The 24,667-nt window shown below is 37.6% G+C and overlaps 1 protein-coding gene across 1 annotated transcript; it reads left to right on the top strand.

Annotated features, from left to right (window-relative positions):
- Positions 1-605: 605 nt before the first annotated feature.
- Positions 606-21,429, top strand: PLEKHA3 (pleckstrin homology domain containing A3). Its single transcript, XM_070422664.1, has 8 exons — positions 606-1,011; positions 4,922-5,038; positions 8,008-8,163; positions 11,135-11,271; positions 11,713-11,877; positions 15,009-15,052; positions 16,944-17,059; positions 20,149-21,429. The coding sequence occupies exons 1-8, from the start codon at positions 972-974 to the stop codon at positions 20,274-20,276; spliced, it is 903 nt and encodes a 300-aa protein (XP_070278765.1). The 5' UTR covers positions 606-971; the 3' UTR covers positions 20,277-21,429.
- Positions 21,430-24,667: the final 3,238 nt, after the last annotated feature.

Here is a 24,667-nt window from a genome sequence, read left to right as displayed (position 1 = left end):
CTGTAACTTTGCTACTGTTATGAATCGTAAATATCTGATATGCAGGATTTATTTTCATTGTGACAAATTGAACATAATTAAAACGTAGCGATTAATCACAAAAACAGTATGTAATTATATATGTTTTCCGATGGTCTTAGGCGACCCACAGGTTGAGAACCGATGTTAACTGAAGATGTGCTGATGACCACTCCTTGGGGCCCCTGGCTCTTCCTGGCCGAGGGCTCTCAGTAGCCCCCGGCCTCCCGGGGACATAGTTTGTGGGACCCCTGAATGTGAGGACAGGAAGAAACATAAATAGGATCTTTTATTTTCTTGGACTCCCCCCCTCCCCCCCCCAGAAAGGCCCCGAGGCTCAGTTATGTAAAACCTGAGAGCCCTGGGGAGCTCATCCTGGGCGGGCCCCGAGCCTGAGGCCCCCGGGGCGGGCGGTCAGGAGCCAGCCGAGGGCCCGAAGGGGATGGAGAGGAGCCCGGGGCGGGCAGGAGTCCCCGGGTGAGGAGTGGGGCCGAGCGGGCCGCGCCGCCGGGGAGGGGTTTCCCGGGCCGCGCCGGCCCCTTTCAACCAGGAAGTGAAAGAGACGTCGGGGTCAATGAAACCAGCGGGGAGCCTGGGGGCCAGGAAGGCGGGCGCGGCGGAGGGAGTGCCCGGCGCGGAGGGCGCAGCCGGGGCGCGGGACGCGAGCGGGAGGCCGGCCGCGGTTCCGATCGTCGCCGCCGCCACGAGGCAGGCTCGTCCGGGGATGTCTGAGCCCGCGCCTCGCGGGGCCCGAGCTCCACGCGGCGGCCGTCGCCCCGGCCTCTGAGGGCCGCCACGTACCGGCGCGCGCGGGCGGAGGGGCTCGGTGCCGCCGGGCCGCCCGGGAGGGGCCGGGGCCGGGGCCGGGGCCGGGAGCGGCGGTCCGGACTGCGCGCCTACCCCATCGCCGCGGCCGGCGGGCCAGGAGGATGCGCGGCGCCGGGCTCTGAAGCATGGAGGGCGTTCTGTACAAGTGGACCAACTATCTCACAGGTCTGGGCTCGGGCGCCCGGGGCGGCGGGCGGGAGCGGGGGCGGGGGAGGCAGGCCGGGGGCTCCGGCGCCGCCCGCCCACCCGCCCGTGGGGACCCTCCGCGAATGGGCTCCTCAGATTCTCGGGCTTAATCCCGTCCGGTGCCCCTGTTCGAGCTCATCCGGCCGCCGCCAGGAGACGGTCCCCGATGGCGCACCTTCCGGACGGTGGGAGGTGCACCTGGCCCCCGCTTTTTTGCGCGCGCGGTAATGCTGTTTCCTCCCGCAGCTTCCTGGGCAGTTTCAGCAGCTCCAGGGGCTGTTGCAATCTCTGTCCTCACTCACACGCAGCTCAGCGTATTGTTAATAGGGTTGTCAGGGTGTAAGACTAGAATGGGCCCTTGAAGATCAAGATTTAATTTTAAGAAATGTTCTCTCTCTATAATGTTCATTTCCTAAGCAACGCGGTTGATTTGAACAGTTCTCTGGTTGAGGTTTGGACGTAGAAGCATTGTTTTGGAAGCTGTCCCTGGGTAATATTCTCTTAGGGGTTGGCTGTCAATGGAGGTGGCCTTATATTTTGGATTTCAGGTAAGCGTGAGAAATAGTGGAAGAAAGTGCAACGTGCAGAAGTGGAGGAGGCAAGTCAGTTTCACCCATGAAGTGGGTTGCAAGGAAGAACTCCAAAGAGTTAGGTGTGTTTTTTGTAGAAAGGAGGCCACAGAGAAGGCCCTTTTCCATGACACCAACAGCCTGGCTTATTGAGTCTTAAGTCTGAATTCCAGTCCCATCTCTGCCATCAACCAAGAGTAAGGACAAGTTACTTATTCTCTCAAGAGCTCAGTCCAAGGCCAGGGTGATCAAATGGTTTACCCCGAAGGTGCCTTCCAGTCCAGAATTCTATGATCTCACCAAATTAGAGGAAGGGGAATGGGTTTAAAATAAGATTAAATAGCAAACATTTCTTGGCCCATTATAATAGGCAAATCTTGACTTGTTGCCCACTTATTCACTCTGCCAACAGTATTAAACCGTTAGTAATTGTATGGTACACTTGTGTCCACCTGACTTTGCTCACAGTCTTAATGACTTTTGCCCATAAACATTTTGAGGCATAAGCACTGAGCTACAGTTGCCCATCTTTTTTTTTTTTTATTATTATTAATTACAATGCTAATGCCAGATTTATAGCACCAAATGCTTTATCATTTATGATAGAGGGATGTTTTGTCCACACTAAAATGTCAGTTTGTTTCTATAAATATTTTAATAGGAAACATTTAAAAAAGACGTTTTTATTAAGTATTTTCATACTGTTTAGATGAGATATTAACTTTAAGACAGTAGTTTGTGGTTTGATATGCAAATGATCATCTCATTGCAGATGTTTATAAGCACAGTGTCTTGGGAGGTCTTTTGGAGAAACTACTTAATGCATAGCCCAGAGCAATGGCCGATGATTCCGGAGATGAGTCATAATTATTCTTGTGTCAAAATGTGGTCTTAGTGGCTGGCTGTCTTCCCATCTTCTATAGCACTGAGCACCAGCTGGTTGAGGTTTTAACCACTTGTGCTTAAGGTTTCAGTCACTGCAGAGCATTTAAATTAACTGCTAGTATGCACTTGTAGAAGCTTAATAAAATTAAATCTTTTGGAAGAATTCCATTTTTAGAATTTAAATTTGGCTCAATGGCATGCTGATTATTAATTTTAGTTCATCTTAGGTCAGAAGGATGAACAGCTGTTTATACTGGGTGATTTTTAAAGAACCTTCCAGTTCTGTAACAGTGTTCTTTGAGAATCCTTTGTAGAGAAGAGGGATTTCAGTAACATTTGGTAGTTTGAGATAAAAAGAATATGTTTTTTAAAAAAAGAATTTAAAAGAGAGAATACCTATGAGTCTTTTTCACAGATGTAGCCCTATACTTCATAAATGTGTGAATCAATTAGAGATGTTTTTATTATTATTATTTTTAAAATATATTTTGACTTTTTACAGAGAGGAAGGGAGAGGAATAGAGAGTTAGAAACATCGATGAGAGAGAAACATCGATCAGCTGCCTCCTGCACACCCCCCACTGGGGATGTGCCCGCAACCAAGGGACATGCCCTTGACCAGAATTGAACCTGGGACCCTTCAGACTGCAGGCCGATGCTCTATCCACTGAGCCAAACAGGTTGGGGCTAGAAATGTTTTATTAAGTATTTCTTCAAAAAGGTGTGAAGAGAAAGAGGAGTCTTTGATTAATTAACCATGGCTACCTTCCAAGTTGCTATTAATTCTAAGTGAGTCCTTTTTCTCAATAATTGTTTTAAAGACATTGTATCACAATATTGCAAGCTTACAGAATCACACAGGGCCTGGGGTGGAGTGTTTTTTCACACTGCTTATAATTTGTTTGCCAAGGTGAATTAGTGTTTGGAAAGATAATGTTTGTATTATTTCTATGTATGCTCAATACAACATACTCATGAATATACTCCTTACCTATACTCATGGATAACATGCACTATCTCACTTTTCTGGTATTTAATCATTCATTCCATCGGTCACTTGAGCAATACAGTTTTTTGTTAGTACCTGTCTGTACCAGGCACCATTCTAGGAAGGTGCTAGGAATTCAGTGATGAATAAGATAAAGTTCATGTACCAAAAGAACTTACTTTCTAGTTTGCTAGGCCTCATTAGGGAATATAGTGTTTCATAAAAATAATTTTCCAAGCATTTAAAACTTTTTTGGTGGATATCCATCGCTCTGAACTGTATTATGACATTCCTTGCTGTGAAATTTAACCTTTTTATGATGACTCAGCATTGTCATTTCAAAAGTGTTACAGGTAAAAGTTTTTGGCTAGGTATATCCTGGGTCTGTGTAGGATGAAGAACAACTTCCCCCATCTGTCATTATCTTAGTACTGTTTGGCCCTGGAAAAATGGAATTAAGTAATTATATAGCAGGCTTTGTCCAAAATGAGCAGGCTGAAGTGTGGTTTAATAGTCACAGAAAGAACAGGGACAGTCACACTGCCTCCTACATGGTCACCATGCTACTAATCAGTGAACTGTTAAAAATTAGTAGCATGCTTAATAAGATTTCAGGGAATAGAGTTTGGCTTGCTGAGCTCTGAGGAAGGCCATCATCCTCATCCCTAACTTCTTGTTAGTGATAGTTGTGTGCTCTAGTCTCTGAATAAATACTAATTAAATGAATGATTGTAGTTTCTAGCATTTCTGCCAGAGCTGTGCAGCAGCAGAGCAAGGAGAGAGGGGTGGTTGGGAATCCATGCTCACCACAGGGTATGCAGCTTCTGTGTAAGAGACTGGAATTCATCCAGCAGCACTCACCGAATGCAAGGGCGCTTGCTTAGGAAACATATTTTATAAGAGAGGGGAAGGTCACATTGTAGAATTAGAGAGCTAGGTGGCACCTGAGGGGTCTTCTTGTTCAGTCCACTCTCGAGACTTGGCATTTTTGATATTTATTGAAATGAAAAGATTTGACCCAGGTTATCCAACTAAAGAATCGTAGTAGAGCTGGGTTTGTCCCCCGCCCCCCCCCCCCCCCCCCCCCCCCGTTATATCAGAGCCCAACTCTGTTCCCTTTTAGAAGAAGGGGGCATATATATTGCACCCAGGGTAGGGCTGTATTTGAGGATGGGACTTACGGGTTGTTAATGAGAAAGTAGTAAGCCAGAATAAAGGTATTTCTCCCTATATTTATGCCGATCTAGCCATTTCCTCAGAAATCTCTCCCAACAAAGTGGAGATTGATGCCAGAACATTTTGGGCAGGGCTTGCCATTTAAAAAACTCATTGTCAGAATGTTATTTTAGAGCCAAATACATAACATGGATGGTAAGTTTTGAAATCATAGTTTTCTATGTGATGAAAGTAATTTTTTATTAACTTTTCATTATTTATAATTTTGTAGGTTGGCAGCCTCGTTGGTTTGTTTTAGATAATGGAATATTGTCCTACTATGATTCACAAGATGATGTTTGCAAAGGCAGCAAAGGAAGTATAAAGATGGCAGTTTGTGAAATTAAAGGTAAGTGAATATATGGAATTAGAGGAAGTTAGGTAAAGGTAAGTAAAGGGTTCTGCAGCATACTCCAAAAATGGGAAAAAAGCACTTCTAACTAAGTAGGGATCTTCTAATACCATTTATTTCCTTAGCATTCAGGAGTGGCACTTAGCATTGTTAAGCATAGTTTTTGATATTTCTGTCTCTATGAACATACTTTGAATTGAATTTTAAAAGTACTAGTGCACATCTTCCAATATGGACTTTAAAAATAGTTTCTTGTGGATGCCACTTAAGTGTCCATGCTAAGTCTACAAGTGTTTTCTCTTCATTCTCGTAGAAAGGCATTGTAAAGATTGAAAGCTGAATTCTAAAGAAGCTCTGTAGGTTTTTGATAAAGTATGAAGTCAGAGTCATAAAATGGTTCTTGGCTGAATCGAAGATAAGCTCTTCTGAGTAATAGAGATGTTTTTCTTTTCTTTCTTTTTTGGTGATCTTTATAGTTTTAAGGAATACTGGTCAGGAATATTGTAGGAAGCCCCTCTATTGGAATTCGATGTTTTTCCTATGAATAGGCTGGGGTTATGGGTTTTAGGAGGAAAATCACAGAGGTACAGTGCCATTCTCATCATATCAAGAGTGGGTACTATCAACATGACATGTCACTCTTAATGTTAACCTGACCACCTGGCAGAGGCAGAGTTTGTCAGGTTTCTCTACTGAAAGTTAACCTCCCCCCTTCCATACTGTGTTTTTCTGAAATGGGAGAAATAAAGCAGTAAGTCATGCTGTAATTTTCATGAAGGAACATTTTATGAACCATTGATTCTTTTGTATGTGTGTTTGGGGTGTGTCGGATGGAGGTAGGTAGGTAGGAAGGTAGGAGAGATCAAGCAAAATGATAGTGAAAAGTATTGAATTCTTTTAAGAGAATTGAAGGAAAAACTAGAGTGTGAATGTTAAACTCCTTAAGGGAGTCATGACTATGTAAGATATAGAATCACCAGTCTGGTGTATTGTTACTTGCATATTCCCTGAAATATGTGGGATTAATTTTGTTTTTTATTTTTATAAATCACACAAGAAAAGCATGTTCAAAGCATAAGTTTTTATCTTTTTAAAGGGTGATGGTTTTATCTCATCTTATTCCCCAGATTCAATTCCAAATGAGATTTGATGAGAATCAGAAATCAAACTACCTTCAAAGTTTAAAAATTTGCCAACTTTGAGGCTTTTAAAAGACTATTAGTGGCAGAATTCTAAGGCAATTCCCAATGTTTTTAAGCCATGGCAGCATTTTTGTTGTTTTCTGTTTAAAGTAATCATTTTATTAAAGAATACTATACTCATAGAAAAGGGCACAGATCTTAAATACTCAATTTGAAGAACATTTACCAAGGGAACATGCTTGTGTAACCACCACCCAGATCAAGAATTAGAATATTACCCTCATCCCAGATGCTGGGAAATTATTGTGTCCCCTCAGCCCCTAATTCCTCTAAAAGGTAACTATTAATCTGACTTTATCACCATAAATAAATATTTAGAACATTGATAAATCAGTATTTTCTTCTTTCTTTTTTTCAAACATTTTTATTGATTTTTTTTTTTTCAACAACTCAATAATGTTGTTGAGTATTTTTTTCAGATATAATTAGCCATTTGAACATCCTCGTTTGAAGTCCCTTTTCAATTCTTTGGCCCAGTTTCTAAACTGGGCTATTTTTCATGTTGATCTGTAAGAGTTCTTTATATAGTCTGATGATTTTTTATATTGCAAAGGTATTCTCTCACTCTGTAGTTTGCATGTTTATTCTGTTAATGGTATCTTTAGATGAACACACGTTCTTAATTTCAATAAAATCCGATTTATTAGCTTTGTTATTAGACATTTTTATGTCCCACTAAAGAAATCCTCTGTTACCTTCTTGAAGCTTTATTGTTTTACTGTTTATATTTAGGTTTATATTAGGTCTGTGACTGGCTTAAAATTTATTTTAATATATGGTCTCAGGTAGGTATCAAGATTCATTGTTTTTTACCCTTATATGGCTGAGCACAATTCTTTTTTTTTTTTTTTTTTATTGCTTAAAGTATTACAAAGGGTATTACATATGTCTCCTCCCCCCCCCCCCCCCGCCCTTGACAATCCCCTGGCCTCCCCTACCCCCCAGTGTCTTATGTCCATTGGTTATGCTTATATGCATGCATATAAGTCCTTCGGTTGATCTCTTACCCCCCCCCCCCCCCGCCCCCTTCTGCCCCCCTACCCTCCCAGGCCTTCCCGCTGCAGTTTGACAATCTGTTTGAGGCAGCTCTGCCTCTGTATCTATTTTTGTTCATAAGTTTATAATGGTCTTTATTATCCATGAATGAGTGAGATCATGTGGTATTTTTCCTTCATTGACTGTGAGCACAATTCTTGATGAGCTCTCTTTTGTCCGAGCATCAAGGTGGGTTGTGCAGGAGAGGAGGAAGAGGATGGAGGGGAAAAGATCTTCAAAATACTCTTGCTTTCCAAGTGATTATGATGTGCCCATTACTTGAGGACAACATGGCCATAGTTACCATTTGTTGTGCTTCATCTATATGCCAGGCACTATCCTAGGCTTGGGGGATACCAAAACACAGACTCTGCTTTCAAAGAATTCAGTAAAAACTGAGTGATAAATATAATAATGCATGTGTATTTAGGGTAGTACAGTTGGCCCCAGGGGAGGGAGTTCTTAGTTCTCACTTCTCAGTACATGTTATATTTAGTAGTTAATTTTTGGTGTTTTCTCTTTGGCCTGGCACCACTGCCAGCTGGGATAGATGTGAGAATGGCAGTTTGGAGGGTAGCCCCTTAGGGAGCAGCACTGCCTGCATCTTAAGTCATAGTTTGTTGATTGAAGTGTCTGAAACATCTAATACTGTGTAAGAGTGATGATGCTTTGATTCTCCCCAACTTACTTAATTCCATGACTGTATTTCTCCTTTGTTTATCATAATAGTCCATTCAGCAGACAACACAAGAATGGAATTAATCATTCCAGGAGAGCAGCATTTCTACATGAAGGCGGTCAATGCAGCTGAAAGACAGAGGTGGCTGGTTGCTCTGGGGAGCTCCAAAGCCTGTTTGACTGACACCAGGACTAAAAAAGAAAAAGGTAACTGTGCCGAGCCAGCACAGCCAAGGGTTCCGTGAGCCTGAGGGGGCGGCGAAGGATGTAGAAAAGACAAAGAGAATAAGCTGGGTCTAGTAGGTGGATCTTCCTGAGCCTGGCGAAGGCCACAGAGAGAGATCCAGACAGCAAGCTGAGCCTTTATTTTATAGCCAGAGGTAAACAAGGTAGTGGTCACCATAGTTACAATGTTCTTGTGAGTTTCACTTGTTTTGGCAGCACTTGCTACATTACCCTCAGTCCATTAGCTACCCAGATAAGATCTAGGGAGCTTCATAAGGTCAAACCTAATTATGCTAAGAGGGCTGTGTCCCCTAAGCTGGGACTTCTTTGTGGATTTGCCAACCGGTCAGTCCGAGGCTTAACCCTATAGCCACTCCCTACAAGTAACTTCCCTTGCAGTAAGAATATTTTCTTAAACACAAATATAAATTGTCATGTTCACTTATAGTAAGTAATCTATCCCAAAGACATAATCAGAAATGTAGATTTATGTACATAGATGTTCATCAAAGTAAAAAAAAAAATTGTAAACAATTCAAAGGTTTGAATTCAGGGGAATGGCTCAGTAAACTGTATAGTGCTTACATAGGCTGATATATATGTAGGCAGTAACATGTTTACAAGGAATTTTAATGATGTGAGGAAATGCCCAAGGTTAACTGATAATTGAAAAAAAACAGGATTCAACATAATATATCCATTCATTGGACAGCTCCGCAAAGATAGATAAGAAGTGATAAAGTTGTTACCTTTGGAAAGGGAATTTGTGGGAAGAAGACTCACTTTTCACTGTATACCTTTTGACTTTATTGTGTACATACATTGTCAATTTAAAAGGACTAAATAAAAATCAAAAGCAAAGCAAATAATGTATGGTATTCAATTATATGTAGATATAATGTGAAAATAACAATAGTATTTATATCTTGGTAGTGAGATTGTAGTAGTTCAATTTTTCTTTCCTGTATTTTTGGTTTTCCAAAATTCTTCATTGACCTTATATTACTTTTATAGTTAAAAACAATAGAAGTTATCTAAATTAGTGAAAGCAACTAAGTTATGGATATATGAAAAGAACATCATGGAAAGAGTATGGCTAAGGGTAGGATAAGAAGGAATGAAAGGTGGGAACAACCCAAACGTTCATAGACAGATGAGTGGATAAACACAGTATGGCATATACACACAATGGAATATTGTTCAACCTTACAAAGGAAGGAAATTTTGACACACGTTACAACATGGATGAATCTTTAAGATATGCTAAGTGAAGTAAACTAGTCACAAAAGGACAAATATTGTATGACTGCTCGTAATATGGAGTATCTAGAGTAGTCAAATTCATAGAAACAGAAAGTACAGTGGTGTTTTCTAGGGGCCAGGGGAGGGGAGAATGGGGAGTTAGTGTTTAATGTGTACAGAGTTTTGGCTGGAGAAGATGAAAAAGTTTTGGAGGCAGATGGGAGTAATGATTATATGGTAACATGAATGTAATTAATGCCAGCACACTGTGTATTTAAAAATGATTAAAATAGTAACATATTTTACTACAATTAAAAAGAAGGGATGAGGTTATATTTGAGTAGGAGGTTAAGTTAAGTGGGCAGCTAGAGCTCTTTGGTCTACTCTAGCTAGAGTGGCTCTGTGGCTAGTACCACAAAGGAGTGCCACTGACTCAGGGATGCAGAAGCACCAGGATCTGCTATGTGTATTTTTTCTCCTTCCTCTGCTGCTTATTCCTCTAGTTTAGAAGGTATTGGTAAGTGAGTGGCTGAGATTATGGCTGAATGTTTAGTCTGTCCAGATCTATTAAACAAAAGAAAGTGAGCTCTAAATTAAAAAATTCTGAAAATAATGTAATATGAAAATAAAGCTGTGAAAAGAACAAAAAAATAAATGAATGTTTATGTAAAATAGTTTTAACTACATAAAAACTAAAAACATTTGTATGCCAAAATATACAATAAAAGAGAACTGACAAATCTTGAAATGTATTTTAGAGTATAAAGGACAGGTGAAAGATGGCTACATTTAGTGTATAAGAAACTTTATAAATTACCAATTTATTTATTATTAAGAGAAAACCCAAACGTCAGAACTGGAAAAATGAGTTAAGGACAAGAAAAGTCAATTCACAAAAGAAAAATGTAAGCACTTTTCAATGAAAGATGAGTGATGGAATGGAAATACCTGTATAAGACATTCAGTGGTCATCACCCTGTCTCTGGGGATTAATCTACCCAAACTTCATGTTAGACATACAACTGCCAATTTTTTCCCATTAATCTTAAGAGAAGGCGTTTCCTTAGAGTATTTGTATCCTATTTCCAAGGTCTCACACTATAGATATTATATTTATTTTCTTTTTAAAAAACCTGGCTTAGGAGAAAGAGGGAGAAAGATTGGTGCCATGAGAGATGAAAGAGGGAGGTGTGGGCTTGCTCCAGAAAAGAGAGAGGGTGCACAGAAAAGAGAGGGAGCATGCTGGGGAAAGGAGGTGGAGAAAGGCTGGAAGGATGTCTGCTTGGAGAAGGAAGGCACAAGCATATTTTTGAGGGCAACATACCCAGAACGGCAGGAAAGGGCCATCAGATGCAGGCTAGTGGCAGAAAAATGGCACTAGGCCTTAGATGAGTTGAGCTGGACTTGAGTTCAGCTTGAAAGAATTCAGAGCCAAGGAACTGAAATTATAAGGGCAAGTTTATTTAGAAAGTTACTGAGGTAGTAGAAGGGCCCTTGGAGTTTAGAAGAAAGAGGTAGTTAGATAAGAGCTTTGAGAGATGAAAGAGGGAGGGGAGGCTGGGGTATGCTCCTAAAAAGAACATGCTGGGGAAAGGCACGGCATGCTCCGCAGAGAGAGCTGCTGTCGTGCTGTGTAAATGATTCCATTTTATTGCTTTTCCCCCAAAGTGTGAAAATGATCTAATTGAATGTTTATGTATGTTCCTTTTAGAAATAAGTGAAACCAGTGAATCTCTAAAAACCAAAATGTCTGAACTTCGCCTCTACTGTGACCTTTTAATGCAGCAAGTTCATACAATTCAAGAATTTGTTCACCATGATGAGAATCATTCATCTCCCAGCATAGAGGTATAACAGGGATATCCTTTTATATCTAATTACGCTTTGCAGTACTTTGCTATCTTCAAAAAAAATGGGAGTTTTTATTCTACCAAGGAAGACATGGGGCAGACATGAATGGTATCTGCCACTAAGTAATTCTCCAGAATTTTTACTGCTGTGATCACCTTTGGAATTCAGATAGTTATACAATTACCATTTAGGTTAGGTTTATCTAAGATAAATTCTGTACATGGTTTATCAATATAAAAAACTTATTTTTTCTTGGAATCTAATTTCATACATTGTTTGCCTGAGAGATAGGTAATTATTATTCATGTATGGCTTTAATTTTCTAATGTAGCGTATTTTAAATAGATTTGACCATAACCTAGTCAGATGTCCTAGTCAGTACTTGATTAAGTCTACATAGTCGTGTATGAGTGTTCAACTCTGTGTGTAATTTTTCAGAACATGAACGAAGCCTCTTCCCTACTTAGTGCCACATGTAATACGTTCATCACAACGCTTGAGGAATGTGTGAAGATAGCAAATGCCAAGTTTAAACCTGAGATGTTTCAGCTGTCCCATCCGGATCCCTTAGTTTCTCCTGTGTCACCTTCTCCTGTTCAAATGGTTGGAACTTACAGTTTTTCTTCTAGTAATATTGCATGTAGTTCTGTTTTTGTTTTTATTTTTTAAGGGTGGAATCTGACGGTGGGTGGGAAATAGTCAACAGGTTCATTTTTTAAAAATTGTATTAGCATTCTCTATTGGAGCCTTTCATCTGGTGAGCTCAGCATGTGCCAAGGTCCTAAGCCCCTCCCCCTGGAGGGGCTGTACCATTTACCCCATTGTGCCAGGAAAACACTACAGTGTTCTCTGGGTGCTGTGACACGAAAACAGTTGGGGAAAACTGTTCTGTTTGGTAAAAACATACAGTGGGGTGATGTTCACCCACAATGGGATAAAATTAAGCAAATCTTCACAGAAGTTGTAAGGAATTTGAAACAACTTGTTGCAGGGGAAACAGTATTTTGTAGTCTGCATTTGGATTTGAACCCTCTGAGTAGGCAAGTTTCTTAATCTCTCTGGACCTCAAGCATTTGTAAAATCAAATGTCTTCTACATCAGAGGCTCTTTGCAAAACACCTGACCTGTTTATATTAGGGGATGTTGTTGGGTGAGTAATCCTAAAGGAAGTGATTTCTGTTAAAGGGGGTATTAATGTAATGTGATTTTCTTTTATTTAAAAATTTTTTAAATTATATTTTTTTTATTGATTTCAGAGAGGAAGGGAGAGGGAGAGAGAGATAGAAACTTCAGTGATGAGAGAGAATCATTGATCGGCTGCCTCCTGCACACCCCCTACTGGAGATTGAGCCCACAACCCGGGCATGTGCCCTTGACTGGAATTGAACCTGGGACCCTTCAGCCCGAAGGCTGACACTCTATCCACTAAGCCATACTGGCTAGGGCTAATGTGATTTTCTTATATCTGATCATTAGATAAGTACTCTTTTTGTGAGGGGCAGCATATTTGTTGTCCTTTTCAAGCTACTAAACTTGCTCTAGCATGCTGTGGGGAACTCTCAGGTGAGAGAAGGTTTGATGAGACTTTACACTTTTTTCATGAAACTGTTTTCAGGAGCCCTTTTTTAGAAGGAAAAATGCCACCTGGCTACTATTCTAGCAATTACCTGAAGACTTATTTATTGGAAAAAAGAATAGGTACAACTTATTCCTAGGTTCTGTTACCTACCCCAGCAAATTTAGTCATAAGAAATTTAGTAAAGATTATTATCTAAATTTACTTAGATCATTATTTTTTAATCAATGTATGTCTTCTCAGATAGGTGTACCATGAAAATGAGCTTTATGGCCAGATTAGTTTGGGAAGTGCTAGGTTAACTTAAAACAAATTGAGTTTCTCTGTCATCTCTGTCATATGTCTTTTATGCTCAAGTGTATTATGACCTCTGAGAAGTGGTGTGCATTGTTTCTGAAATTTGTTTGGCAATTATACCCTTTTTGTTTATTTTTGAATAACATCTCAGGACTGTAGCGTTCAGTAGAACACAGTTTGACAGTTTTGCTTTTAGAATAATTATAGACATATTGTGAAATGTGAAATAACACAATATTGCTCAACAAAAACATGATCTTTTGAGATGGATATTTGGTGCTGTGTTCCTGAGATTGATGGACAAGAGGTTCACTGTTCTTTTTTTTTTTTTAAGGTGTACTTTATAGAGCTAAATACAGTAAATAAACCTCAAACCTGCCTTGTTTGTATTGAACTTCTGAGAACAATGCCTTCTGTTTCAAATGCTCTATAGTCCGAGAGGTCATATTTGTATTGATGTATAAGAAACTCTAATAACTATTTCTCCTCTAAACCAAAACCTTTTATCAATAGAAACATTAAACCCAAACTTTTTACCAACAAAAACATTACAGGTAATCCAGTCAGAGGCTGCTTAGTTTTCCTTGCCATGCCATTTTCTTGCACACATAAAGCACAGATTGTGGCTTATGGTAATTAGTCCTGGAGATAGGGAAAGTGAGGTCACACAGTCTTCATGAGAAAACCCCCTTTTTAAAAAATAACACGAGTCAATGAAAAACAAAACATTTGAAAATTCCAAAATTAACCTGATAGTTATAACCATTTTATGTAGTTACTTTCATTATGGTCCTCTTAAAATTAACTTGCACTCAATTATATTTCAAATCATCAGGGAAGTTCAAACAGTGGCCTTTTTGATGCACAGATTGATGATAACTGTAGTGGGGATGTTGTTGGGTGAATAATCCTAAAGGAAGTGGTTTCTGTTAAAGGAGGTATTAATATACAGTTGCATCTTAATGTCAACCAGATAATCCTGGACTCATGGATGGCTCATAACTGCTATTTCAATTGGGATTTCTCAGAGCAACTGGTGGCTCATGTAACAAATGTACAAGATGTTTATTTCCATAACACAAATGTTAGACACAGATTGGACCTGTAAGACTCTTGAGCCTGTATATAAAAGCAACCATTCTTAGCCTTTAATATAAATTTCATTATTTTGTTACCTTGTTAAATATTGAAACAACTGTTTGGTTGCCTCTATTTTTTTTTATCTGTTGGATTTAGTATTTGTCATATTTATGAACGTTCAGCTTAATCAAATTTTATTTATTTGCATTTTCAATATGTTTTTAGAAACCTATTTGAGGCTTAGGGTTCTTCTGAGTTCTTTAAAGACTTGAATTATTAATGCCATCTTCCATGAAAACCATACTTTAGAACATCTGTGTGACAGCTACCTGAATAATGAATGGTAAAGAGAAGCTTGGTTCCTAGACTCTATTCCTGTCCTTTAAAAAATATATAGAGAGATTTATTAGAATATTTTCTGGCTTACTAGATACACCTTTTTATAAAAAACATTATGATTTTTGGGGGACTAGGTAAGTATACTCTTTTTTATATTTATGTATATACACACACAAACACACATATGGTACAAAATTTAAAATTTGGTTTTTAGTATTGAGAAAAGAATCCAACATGTTTTTGATATGTGTTGAGAAAGATTCCCATTAATGGTTATTAGGGAGAAAGCTTGAAATTGTGCTAATAATGTTACTTGAGTATGTAAACATAATTGTTTTGGCCAGCCATTTTTTTTTTTATCTGAATAAGAATGATAATATATTAGAGCTGCTTTATTTTACTTGACTAATGGATTATGCTCACTTTTTAAAAAAATTTCTAGATGAAGCGTTCTGTCAGCCACCCTGGTCCTTGCAGTTCAGAGAGGTAAAGTAACCTTCTTTTGACCAAGTTCTCCCAAATTTATAGCTACTTAGGGAAATTATTTGAACATTTAACATAAAGTGGTGTGGAATGTAAATTCTATATGGGCAGAGTCTGGTGCTGATTTGCTCAGCATTTCTATCTCTTAGTGCTTAGTATAGGGCCTGGCCACAGTAGGTAGTCAGTAAAGAAAAAAATGAGTGAATAAATTAACCAGCAAGGTAAGCCAGCTATTATACCTCTTTGAGATATTTAAAATTATATTAAATTATATATTTTGATGGTTTATAAATCAAGTTTTGATATAACAAGGCTCCAAAGTTTAGGCTCATTTTGCTACTGCTTTTAGTGCATCATATATTCATACTGAGCTGTTTTTCTTTCTTTTAAAAAAGTATTTTTATTGATAAAAAAATACTTTTATTGATTTCAGAGAGGAAGGGAGAGGGAGAGAGAGATAGGAACATCAATGACAGAGAATCATTAATTGGCTGCCTCCTACATGCCCCCCACTGGGGATTGAGTCTACAACCCCTGGCATATACCCTGACCGGGAATTGAATCATGACCTGGTTTATAGGTCAATGCTCAACCACTGAGCCACGTTGGCTGGCTGAGCTGTTGTTTTATTAGATTCTAAAGATCTTACTGAAGAGAGAGAAAAATCAATTGGTATTTTAAAGTATACACACAAATGTATACACACACTTTGAATAATTATAAAAGCAGTGTTTATTAAAATACATTTCATTTTCAAAATTGAGCTATCAGCTGTTAAAGTGTGCATACATTTTTTGGGGACACACTGTATATTCATTCAACACATTTAAAAATTTTATGTGCTAGATAGATCTTGCCAATATCCCAGGCTACTAGAGTATTTATCTTGGTAGGTGATGTTCTTGTACATTGCTATGGTTGTCTTATTTGGTTCATTGGGAAGTGATGAAATTATAGTGACATTAGCACTTACTTCTTTACATTAAGAATAAGTGCTGAGCCCCTATTATTGCTTTGTCACCTTTTTTTCCTCTCTGATGATTAAATAATCCTTGATTGAACTATCATGTGCTCAGAGGTGTTAAGTGATGTATGTGCCCCATGTATCCAATCCTATCGGAATGAAGAGTTTTACCAACAGAATTTTCCAGAAAAGTAGCAGCTTGATCCCTTTGACAAAATTTTACATTTATAAGAGAAAGTTTTCTGAACTGTATTTTATCCTTTGTACCTTGGTAAATAAGATATAAACTTTTTTTTCCTTCTTAATGAATCAAGGTTGTCATTAAGAACAGTAATGTTGGGCTTTAATACATTGATAGCCAAGATGCTATTCAGAGGCAGTGATTTGTTTCTACATTGAACTTTTTATTGATTTTTCTAATTTTTGTATTTTTTAGATTGTTTTTTTAAATAGTTTTTTTAGCCTCCATTTGCCATCTTTGTCTTGCTGCTGTCAGTGAGTTGACCTTTAGTATGCTTCCACACTACCTGCCCATCCCTCTTCACCCTGCTGTTTTTAATCAGATATGGATTGACACTAGATCTGTGCATTTGTGAAATCCATAATTTTTAGTTTTTAAACATTTGTTAACCATCAGATATGTCTTCTGTCTAGCTGGATTTTCCTTTATTAAAAAAAAAAAACATTTTACCCCTTTTCCATTTAGTTTGTCTCAAAGGTCATATTCTCCAGGTTATCAGCTGTATTCTAAATGATTTGACTTACTTGTGGCCTGACCTCTGAACAAGTAGAACTTAACTAAAATAGAACTTTGGGCATAAAGATAGTTCCTCTTTCATTAAAAGAAAAGTCCATTTAAAACTCCAGATAAGTTGAGGGTGTTTTCATTTGTTTAAAACTACAGTTTAATGCTTTTTATTTAATTTGCAGGAGTAGCCACTCTATAAAAGAACCAGCGTCTACACTTCACCGGCTCTCCCAGCGACGCCGAAGAACCTACTCAGATACAGACTCTTGTAATGATATTCCTCTTGAAGACCCAGATAGTAAGTTAGATGGGTCTGTCTCTTTCTTTGGTGTATTCAGCAAAATTATTGTGGGGCTTTGTAATTGTTGAAATGAAGAATACTGACAAGTGAACACCCTACTTAGGCCCTTAGATTAATTCCTTAATTCAGAGCTAAGCAGACAATACATAATCAACAGAAGCTCATATATCATCTTATAAACGTCTTTGTTATTAACTGAGAAGTGCTGAGTATCTCTTTGTAAATACCTTATCTTAGACTTATATAGAATACCGAAGTCTTTTACTCCCACTATATTTTAGTAATTACTTAATAATTTTCTACTCCCAATACATTTGCATTTAAAGGGCACTTTAGAAGAAAAAGAATAAATTGTGGGACTTAGGGCAAGTTCAAAGTACTAAGAAAATAAGAAAAAAATACAGACAAGTTCTAAGTTCAGAGAAAAAGTCAGCATTGTTATTTAAATAATTTGAAATGTCCAAGGAAAATAATTTTTTTCCTGGTGTTGGTAGTGAATTATAGCAGCATTTATTCCTATACCTTTTTATCCCTTACTATTTAAAGAGGCAGCATTCTGTGATTGAATACTTTAGGAAGGGTTTTGTGATTTAATAATTTTTCTTTGCAGAGAAAAAGCTTTAATAGTGTGTCAGACGATCTATTTAGACAGTAGTGAATATGATTTCTACTGAACACAAATATGGTCATATTAACATTAATAGGCTTTTGCTTTACAAAGTCTTTACTATTGCCTATGAAGTCTGTGGGCTAGAAACTACATACAGTTCCCAATTCCGTAACAGATTGTGTTCCAAGAGTTCATTTGTAAGTCAGTTGTGTGGAACATAGGTCTTATTTCCCTTATGGAAATGATGGAAAATGGCAGTTTGATTGTTTAAAAAAAAAATACACACACACACATAGATTTCAGAGAGGAAGGGAGAGAGAGAGAGAGAGAGAAAAAGAAACATCAATGATGAGAGCAAATCATTGATCGGCTGCCTCTTGCACACCCCCTATTGGGGAACGAGCCCACAACCCGAGCATGTGCCCTTGACAAGAATCGAACTTAGGACCCTTCAGTCTGCAAGCTGATGCTCTAGCCACTGAGCCAAACCAGCTAGGCAGTTTGATTCTTTGGTTGCCTAGAAGAGCCCAGCTAATTCACAGAATGGCTAAAATGGGACAAAATAAATGGTGTTAGATTTCTAGTATTTGAATATATTGAAAACATTAAGATAGAATTGGTTTACTCACCAGGATAAACAGGTTTAGTTAGAGGAGAATGTGGAGTTCATGAAGATGGTGGAGATTCTAAAAGGGACTGCTGGCAACTTTCAGATCCTTAGAAGTTGATGATATTTTTTTATGCCTATTTTTTTTTTATTTTTATTTTTTTTTATTTTTATTTTTCGCTAAAAGTATTACAAAGGGTATTACATTTTATGCCTATTTTTATTACAGAACTAATACTCTATTTATTAATATAGAGCACCGATCTGTGCTCATTATCGTTTTGAATTTAAGTTGGGACAATGGGTAAAGAAATGGAGGAGCCCTCGCTGGTTTACTCAGTGGATAGAGTATTGGACTGTGGACTAAAGGGCCCCCGGGTTCGATGCCAGTCAAGGGCACATGCCCGGGTTGCAGGCTCGATCCCCAGTAGGGGGCGTGCAGTAGGCAGCCGATCAGTGATTCTCTCTAATCATTGATGTTTCTATCTCTCTCTCCCTCTCCTTTCCTCTCTGAAATCAATAAAAACCTATTTTAAAAAAATTTAAAAAAAAAAAAATGAAGAGAGGAAAAGGGTGAGGGTGATAGGGGGGAAGGAAGAAAAACTTTCCTGGGGCAGTTTAGTACAACTTGGAGGAGGTAAGGAAGAGAGAAAGAGAGGTTAGGAATGGGGGGGAAATGTTACCTGAGGCAAGTGTTATGTATTCTGAGTAACCTGTTCTTTCTGCCTTCTACACATGACCCTTTAATCCAGAGCTCATGAAAAAGCTCTATATGCTGCCTTTTACTAGATGCCAGTTCTTCTCTTCTTTAAGGGAAACATTTTTATTTGTGATAGCTAAATTAATTTTTTTAAAGCTAGCCATTTTCCTTAGCTCTCCTGTTTTAGGCACTGTGGTCTTGACTTTCTGAAGACAGTTTTCATATAATACTTAAGTGTAAAGCCTATTCCATTTAGCATTCCCCAATTTAATTGTAAAGGAGTGTAACAAAACTAGTCCCACATGCAGGCTCACACACTTGCATACATATTCATGTGCATACATGTATCTTGGTCCTCCAGAACTTTTTAAAATTGGCAACTGTAGGCGAGGTTAGAAGTTTTATCCTTAGATTTCCTTCTGTATGTCCTCAACTTTAGTGTCCCAGTTAGTTGACAAAACAGAAACTGAATTAGCGCTTTCTTAGAAATATGGTTTGCAATTGGAAGTCTTAGTTGAAAGGCTTTATTCCAAAATGTTATTTTCTTTAAGAGACCCAGCTGCTTCTATTTTTTATTAACTATATTAAAAAAATAAAAGCAATAAGAATTTAGGTTAAGTTCAAGCAATATGTTCCTATAAAAGTGCAATTGCCTTGGAACCGGACCATGCCGATATGTTAAGCTCTGTTCACGTGCAGCTTCAGTGATAGTTTTGTGAGTTGCATTCCAAATGGCAATAGATAAGTTTCAATGTGCTTTACTCAGAAAGTCTAGTGATGAAAATAGCAAGACCCAAAGTAGTCTAGTTCTGTTACCAATTGTGTCATCTTGCCTTATGCATGTAACCCTTTTGGGGTCTTGGTTTCTTTGCCTAAGAGCAAGGAGGTTGAGTGCCCATTATGTGCCAACCATGGTCTTAGCAATGAACAAAATAAATATCTCTACTTTCAGGTAGTTTCATAATTTATCTCATGAACTCTGAAATTTCTTTCAATGACTGCCAATAGTAGAAAAGTTAGATTTTTCTTTATTAAGCAAATAATCAGAAAAATTAGCAGAAAGATAAAGGAATTCATATCCCTGAATAGGAAACTTAAAATGTTCTTCACAAAGGATATTGGAGTTAATATTGATAGGATATTTAACCTTTTAATCAATTTGTTAATAGGGCCTGTTCACTGTTCAAGAAATACACTTAATGGAGATTTGGCATCAGCAACCATTCCTGAAGAAAGCAGACTTATGGCCAAAAAAAAATCTGAATTGGAAGATCCTCTTTCATCCATTTCTTCCTGAGGAAACAGAAATGTCCAACTTCCTCAAAGTATTGCTATGCAAAAGCTGCTGTAATTAAACTATGTCATAGGGAGTAGTTTTTCCCTTAGGATTTCTCTGCACTTTATAGAATATTGTAAAACAAACAAAAAACCCACATACCTTTGAAGTGTATTTTATCTTTATATAGTTTATTTGCAAGAGTATTTTCCTAATAACTTCACAGTATGAATGTGCATCTTTTTTTCTTTTTAAACAAATGATGGTGTAACATTTTGACATCCGTAAGGACAAATGTAGATATTTTTCTAAAAAACTGTGAGTGACTGACAGCTTAGTCAGTGTATTGTAGCTTATAAATATGAAATCTTATAAACATAAGGTTTCCGTTGGACAGAAGTGTGACATATGTAACTTGTGCCATGGACCAAATGGTCACTTTACCCCAGCTGAAAACGAGTTACCATAGCAGCTTGATGGTGATTGTACTGTATTCCTTTAAGCAAAAGGAAACATTTAATATTCTTACATATTTTTAGCCCAAATACCATGACATTGAGGATTTTTTTTTTAAAAACCAGACTTGTGCTGTCCTTCATATGTGAAGTTGACACTACTGATTTGTCAAAACCAAATGTTGGGTTAAAGTATTTAATTTTTATTTATTTATTTTTCTCTTGCATCAAAAATGACCTACCAAATTTAAGATGTGTATACATTGTTATTTACACTGTTCTGGGAAAGAGGCTAATGTTGTAGTGACCTTGCTCACTTCTACCAGAGAAATAAACGGCTTTCAATGGAAGAGGATTTTAGTGCTTTTTTCCTAAAATAGACATTAAGCTGCTCTTTTAAGGTATTAATGTTTGCAGCTCTTCAGAATATCTAGAGACATTTTTAAATTTATGAATATTTATACAAAAAAGGAATTCTGTTAAGGCAACTGCTCTACATCACTTGAGAATGGCATTATTTAATTAAAGAACAAATAGCATTTTTTGGTAGTTCCTGTCCATATCTATTGTCAGTGTTTGCCTTGTAAACTGTTTTTCTAAATTCACTTTGGAGTGATGGTTTTGTCCAAGGTCTTGGATGAGGAGCACTTTAAAACAAACTGGTTTGGTGTTTTTAAGTTAATCATGTGTTTAATAAATATGTGGTTTTTGCATTCAAACTCATCACATAATACATTGTATTTTTTTACCTTTGTTGATATTCTGCTTAATTTTTATCAAGTTTTAATAGTATTTGTTATGTCTTTGATTTTGTGTATTCAGACCTAATAGTGAAAACACAAATGATGCATAATTTTAATTTTGTTGCCTATGAGTTTAGAATAGTGTGACCTATTTTACTTTAAAATTCTCTTATAAGTTTATGTGAGAATTTTTTTTAAGAGTCGATGTTTGGTATTTACTTTATTAAAATAAATCTGTAATTATAGGCTTTCTCCCTTAAGTTAAAAATGGACATATGCAATCTATAGTCATTAATATACATTTAGATAAACTGTGTGCTCTTAAAGTATTTTATTTTATTTTATTATTATTTTTTTATATTTTAAAAATTTTATATTTTATTGATTTTTTACAGAGAGGAAGGAAGAGGGATAGAGAGTTAGAAACATCAATGAGAGAGAAACATCGATCAGCTGCCTCCTGTACACCCCCTACTGGGGATGTGCCCACAACCAAGGTACATGCTCTTGAACAGAATTGAACCTGGGACCCTTGAGTCCGCAGGTCGACACTCTATTCACTGAGCCAAACCAATTAGGGCGAAAGTATTTTATTTTAAATAGCACTCAGATCATTAGACTGTATTAAATGGAATCTTTTTCTGTTCTTACGCTGTACTTCATATGTCTAATTTGAGAAAAACTTTGATAATGTAGTGTTTTCATGTTGAGCAGATAATCAGATATTTTGTTCCTTTTTTTTTTTTTTAGTAAGAACTTGCATAGTGACAAGACTATGAAGTTCAAGGTGCTACTGATAGGGAGTTTTCCTGGTAGTTTTATTTTTTATAATGAAAACACTACAACAAGGTTTTGAACTCCTAGAAAATAAATTCACTTTCTATTGTTTTATCCAAAAAACTCAGTTCCTGAACAGTTTTTTGTAAATATTTTTTTAAATAAAATGCAGTCATTTCTGGAACATATCAAATTTTCTTTCTTGAAACAGGTGCTTTGAAAGGTTTGCTCTGTTCCTAAGTATGGCTTTTATTGTGAAATGGAGACACTTTTTTTCTCTTAGGAGCCAATATATATGTGAAATCATTTTTTGAGGGGATGTAAGTATATCTTGCATTACATTTAAGTTTTGATCATTGAATAGGTAGCATGAAGCAACCTATAACGCTTCAGGGAACCTGCATTTTGAGCATTCCTGTATATTTTTAAGTGTGCTCAGCTTTTCTGAATTTTAAGAAAAAGATGAAGCAAAGCAAATAACAATTCTGTAAGGATTTTAGCTTGTCAGTATTTTTTTTTTTTTAAAGTGTAACTATTGGTTGTTCCTATTTTGCTTTGCCTAGGCCATGGGATTATTGAGAAATTTGGATACTGTTGGTATGTAGGTGATCTAAGCAAAACCAGTACTTGCTTTTCTTTTCATGTACCTGGTTTCTGTTGTGTGGGAATCGCAGACCTCTGTGATTAAAGCAACTTTCATGAGAATTACTCTGTAAATGGACCAAATTTAAACTTCGTTATATTACATTGAACTTTTATTAGTCCATTTCGAGTCCAGAAATGGATGCTATTGCTTAAACTTAAATTCCGAGGCAAGAGGTTATGGATACTTTGACCCGGAATTGTAGTTTTTCTTTATGCATTACTACATTTAGTGTTAGCAATCATCAGGAGATCTCAGGAAGTATATCCTTAATATGTTGCTATTATTCTACTGTTTATATATACTAATTACATATACATTATAATATTACTTTGGATTCTACCAATTCTTTACTTTTATTAAATGAAGTGGCTCTGGGTTTGTCCTTTTTTTCTTGTTGTTAATCCTCACCTGAGGATATTTTTTCAATTGATTTTTTTAGAGAGAGTGGAAGGGAAGGAGGAAGGAAAGAGAGATACATTTTTTTAGAGAGAGTGGAAGGAAGGAGGAAAGAAGAGAGAAATACACTGATGTGCAAGAGACACATCAATTGGTTGCTTCCCGCATGCACCCCAACCAGGGCCGGGGATTGAATCTGCAACCCAGGTACACGCCCTTGAATGGGAATCGAACCCGTGACCTTTCGGTCCCAGGGCTGACACTCTAAACACTGAGCCAGATAAGCCAGGGCTGGATCTGTCCTTTGAGCCTTGCTATTGCCACTTGGTGCAGAGGCAGTGTCCTGGCCCCAAAGGAAAGCTGTTTAGGCTGCAGGAGTTCCTTTGAGGAGGTCTCTTTTAATAGCTCTGGTGGGAAGTAGCTGGTAGTTAGGGCTCCTTTTCATGTCTTTCCAATTCCTTTCTTTGAGCTCATACCGAATTTGTAAGTTTAAGTTCTTTTCTTTTAAATTTAGTTTTTTTTTCTAAAGTAATTTATGCATATAGTTTAAAAAAATCAAATAGAACTAGAAAATAGTTCTATTTGATTATAGTGAAAAGGAGTAGCTTCCTTTCCCCAGCTTAGCACCCCTGAGACAAGCACCTTACTGGTGTGTTCTACATTTATCTTCCTATTTGAGAATAGTAATATTACTTTTTCTTGATTTATCAATTTCAGAAATGATTCTTTTTTTAAAAAAATATATTTTATTGATTTTTTACAGAGAGGAAGGGAGATAGACAGAGAGTCAGAAACATCGATGAGAGAGAAACATTGATCAGCCGCCTCCTGCACATCTCCCACTGGGGATGTGCCTGCAACCCATGTACATGCCCTTGACCGGAATCGAACCTGGGACCCCTCAGTCCGCAGGCCGATGCTCTATCCACCGAGCCAAACCGGTTTTGGCAAAAATGATTCTTAAATTCCTTTTTTGGCAGGCGGGATTTACTTTTTGCCCCCATGCCTCTCAATATAGATTACTCACAACTTGTTAAATTAATAGGTAATAAATGTGGTTCACTGATGAACCCAATGTGGTTAGTGATAGAAAGGAAATCAATAAAAATATATTAAAATATCATTATTTCCTTTCTACTGGATTCATATTTTTCTCAGAATTTTTTTTTTTAATATTTGCCTGATTTTAAAATTTGCTTAGTTGTTTATATACCTATTACAATGATTATCCAAAGACTTACATGTTCAAAAACATAAGATAATCTATCAGTTCCCTCCCTTTTTTTTGTCCTTTGGGGACATTTCTTCTACAGCCAGTCCTTCATCTTCCACCATCTGGACCATCGCTCTCTAGGCCTGTGCACTGCTCGGTGGTCATTCTGGGATCCCCCTTTC

This window comes from Myotis yumanensis, unplaced genomic scaffold (genome assembly GCF_028538775.1).
Source record: "Myotis yumanensis isolate MYYU_CA2020_CCGP unplaced genomic scaffold, mMyoYum1.0.hap1 SCAF_8, whole genome shotgun sequence".
NCBI classification, from domain to species: domain Eukaryota; kingdom Metazoa; phylum Chordata; class Mammalia; order Chiroptera; family Vespertilionidae; genus Myotis; species Myotis yumanensis.
The sequence above is the reverse complement of the archived record's forward strand: the minus strand, read 5'-3'. Positions and strand labels throughout refer to the sequence as shown.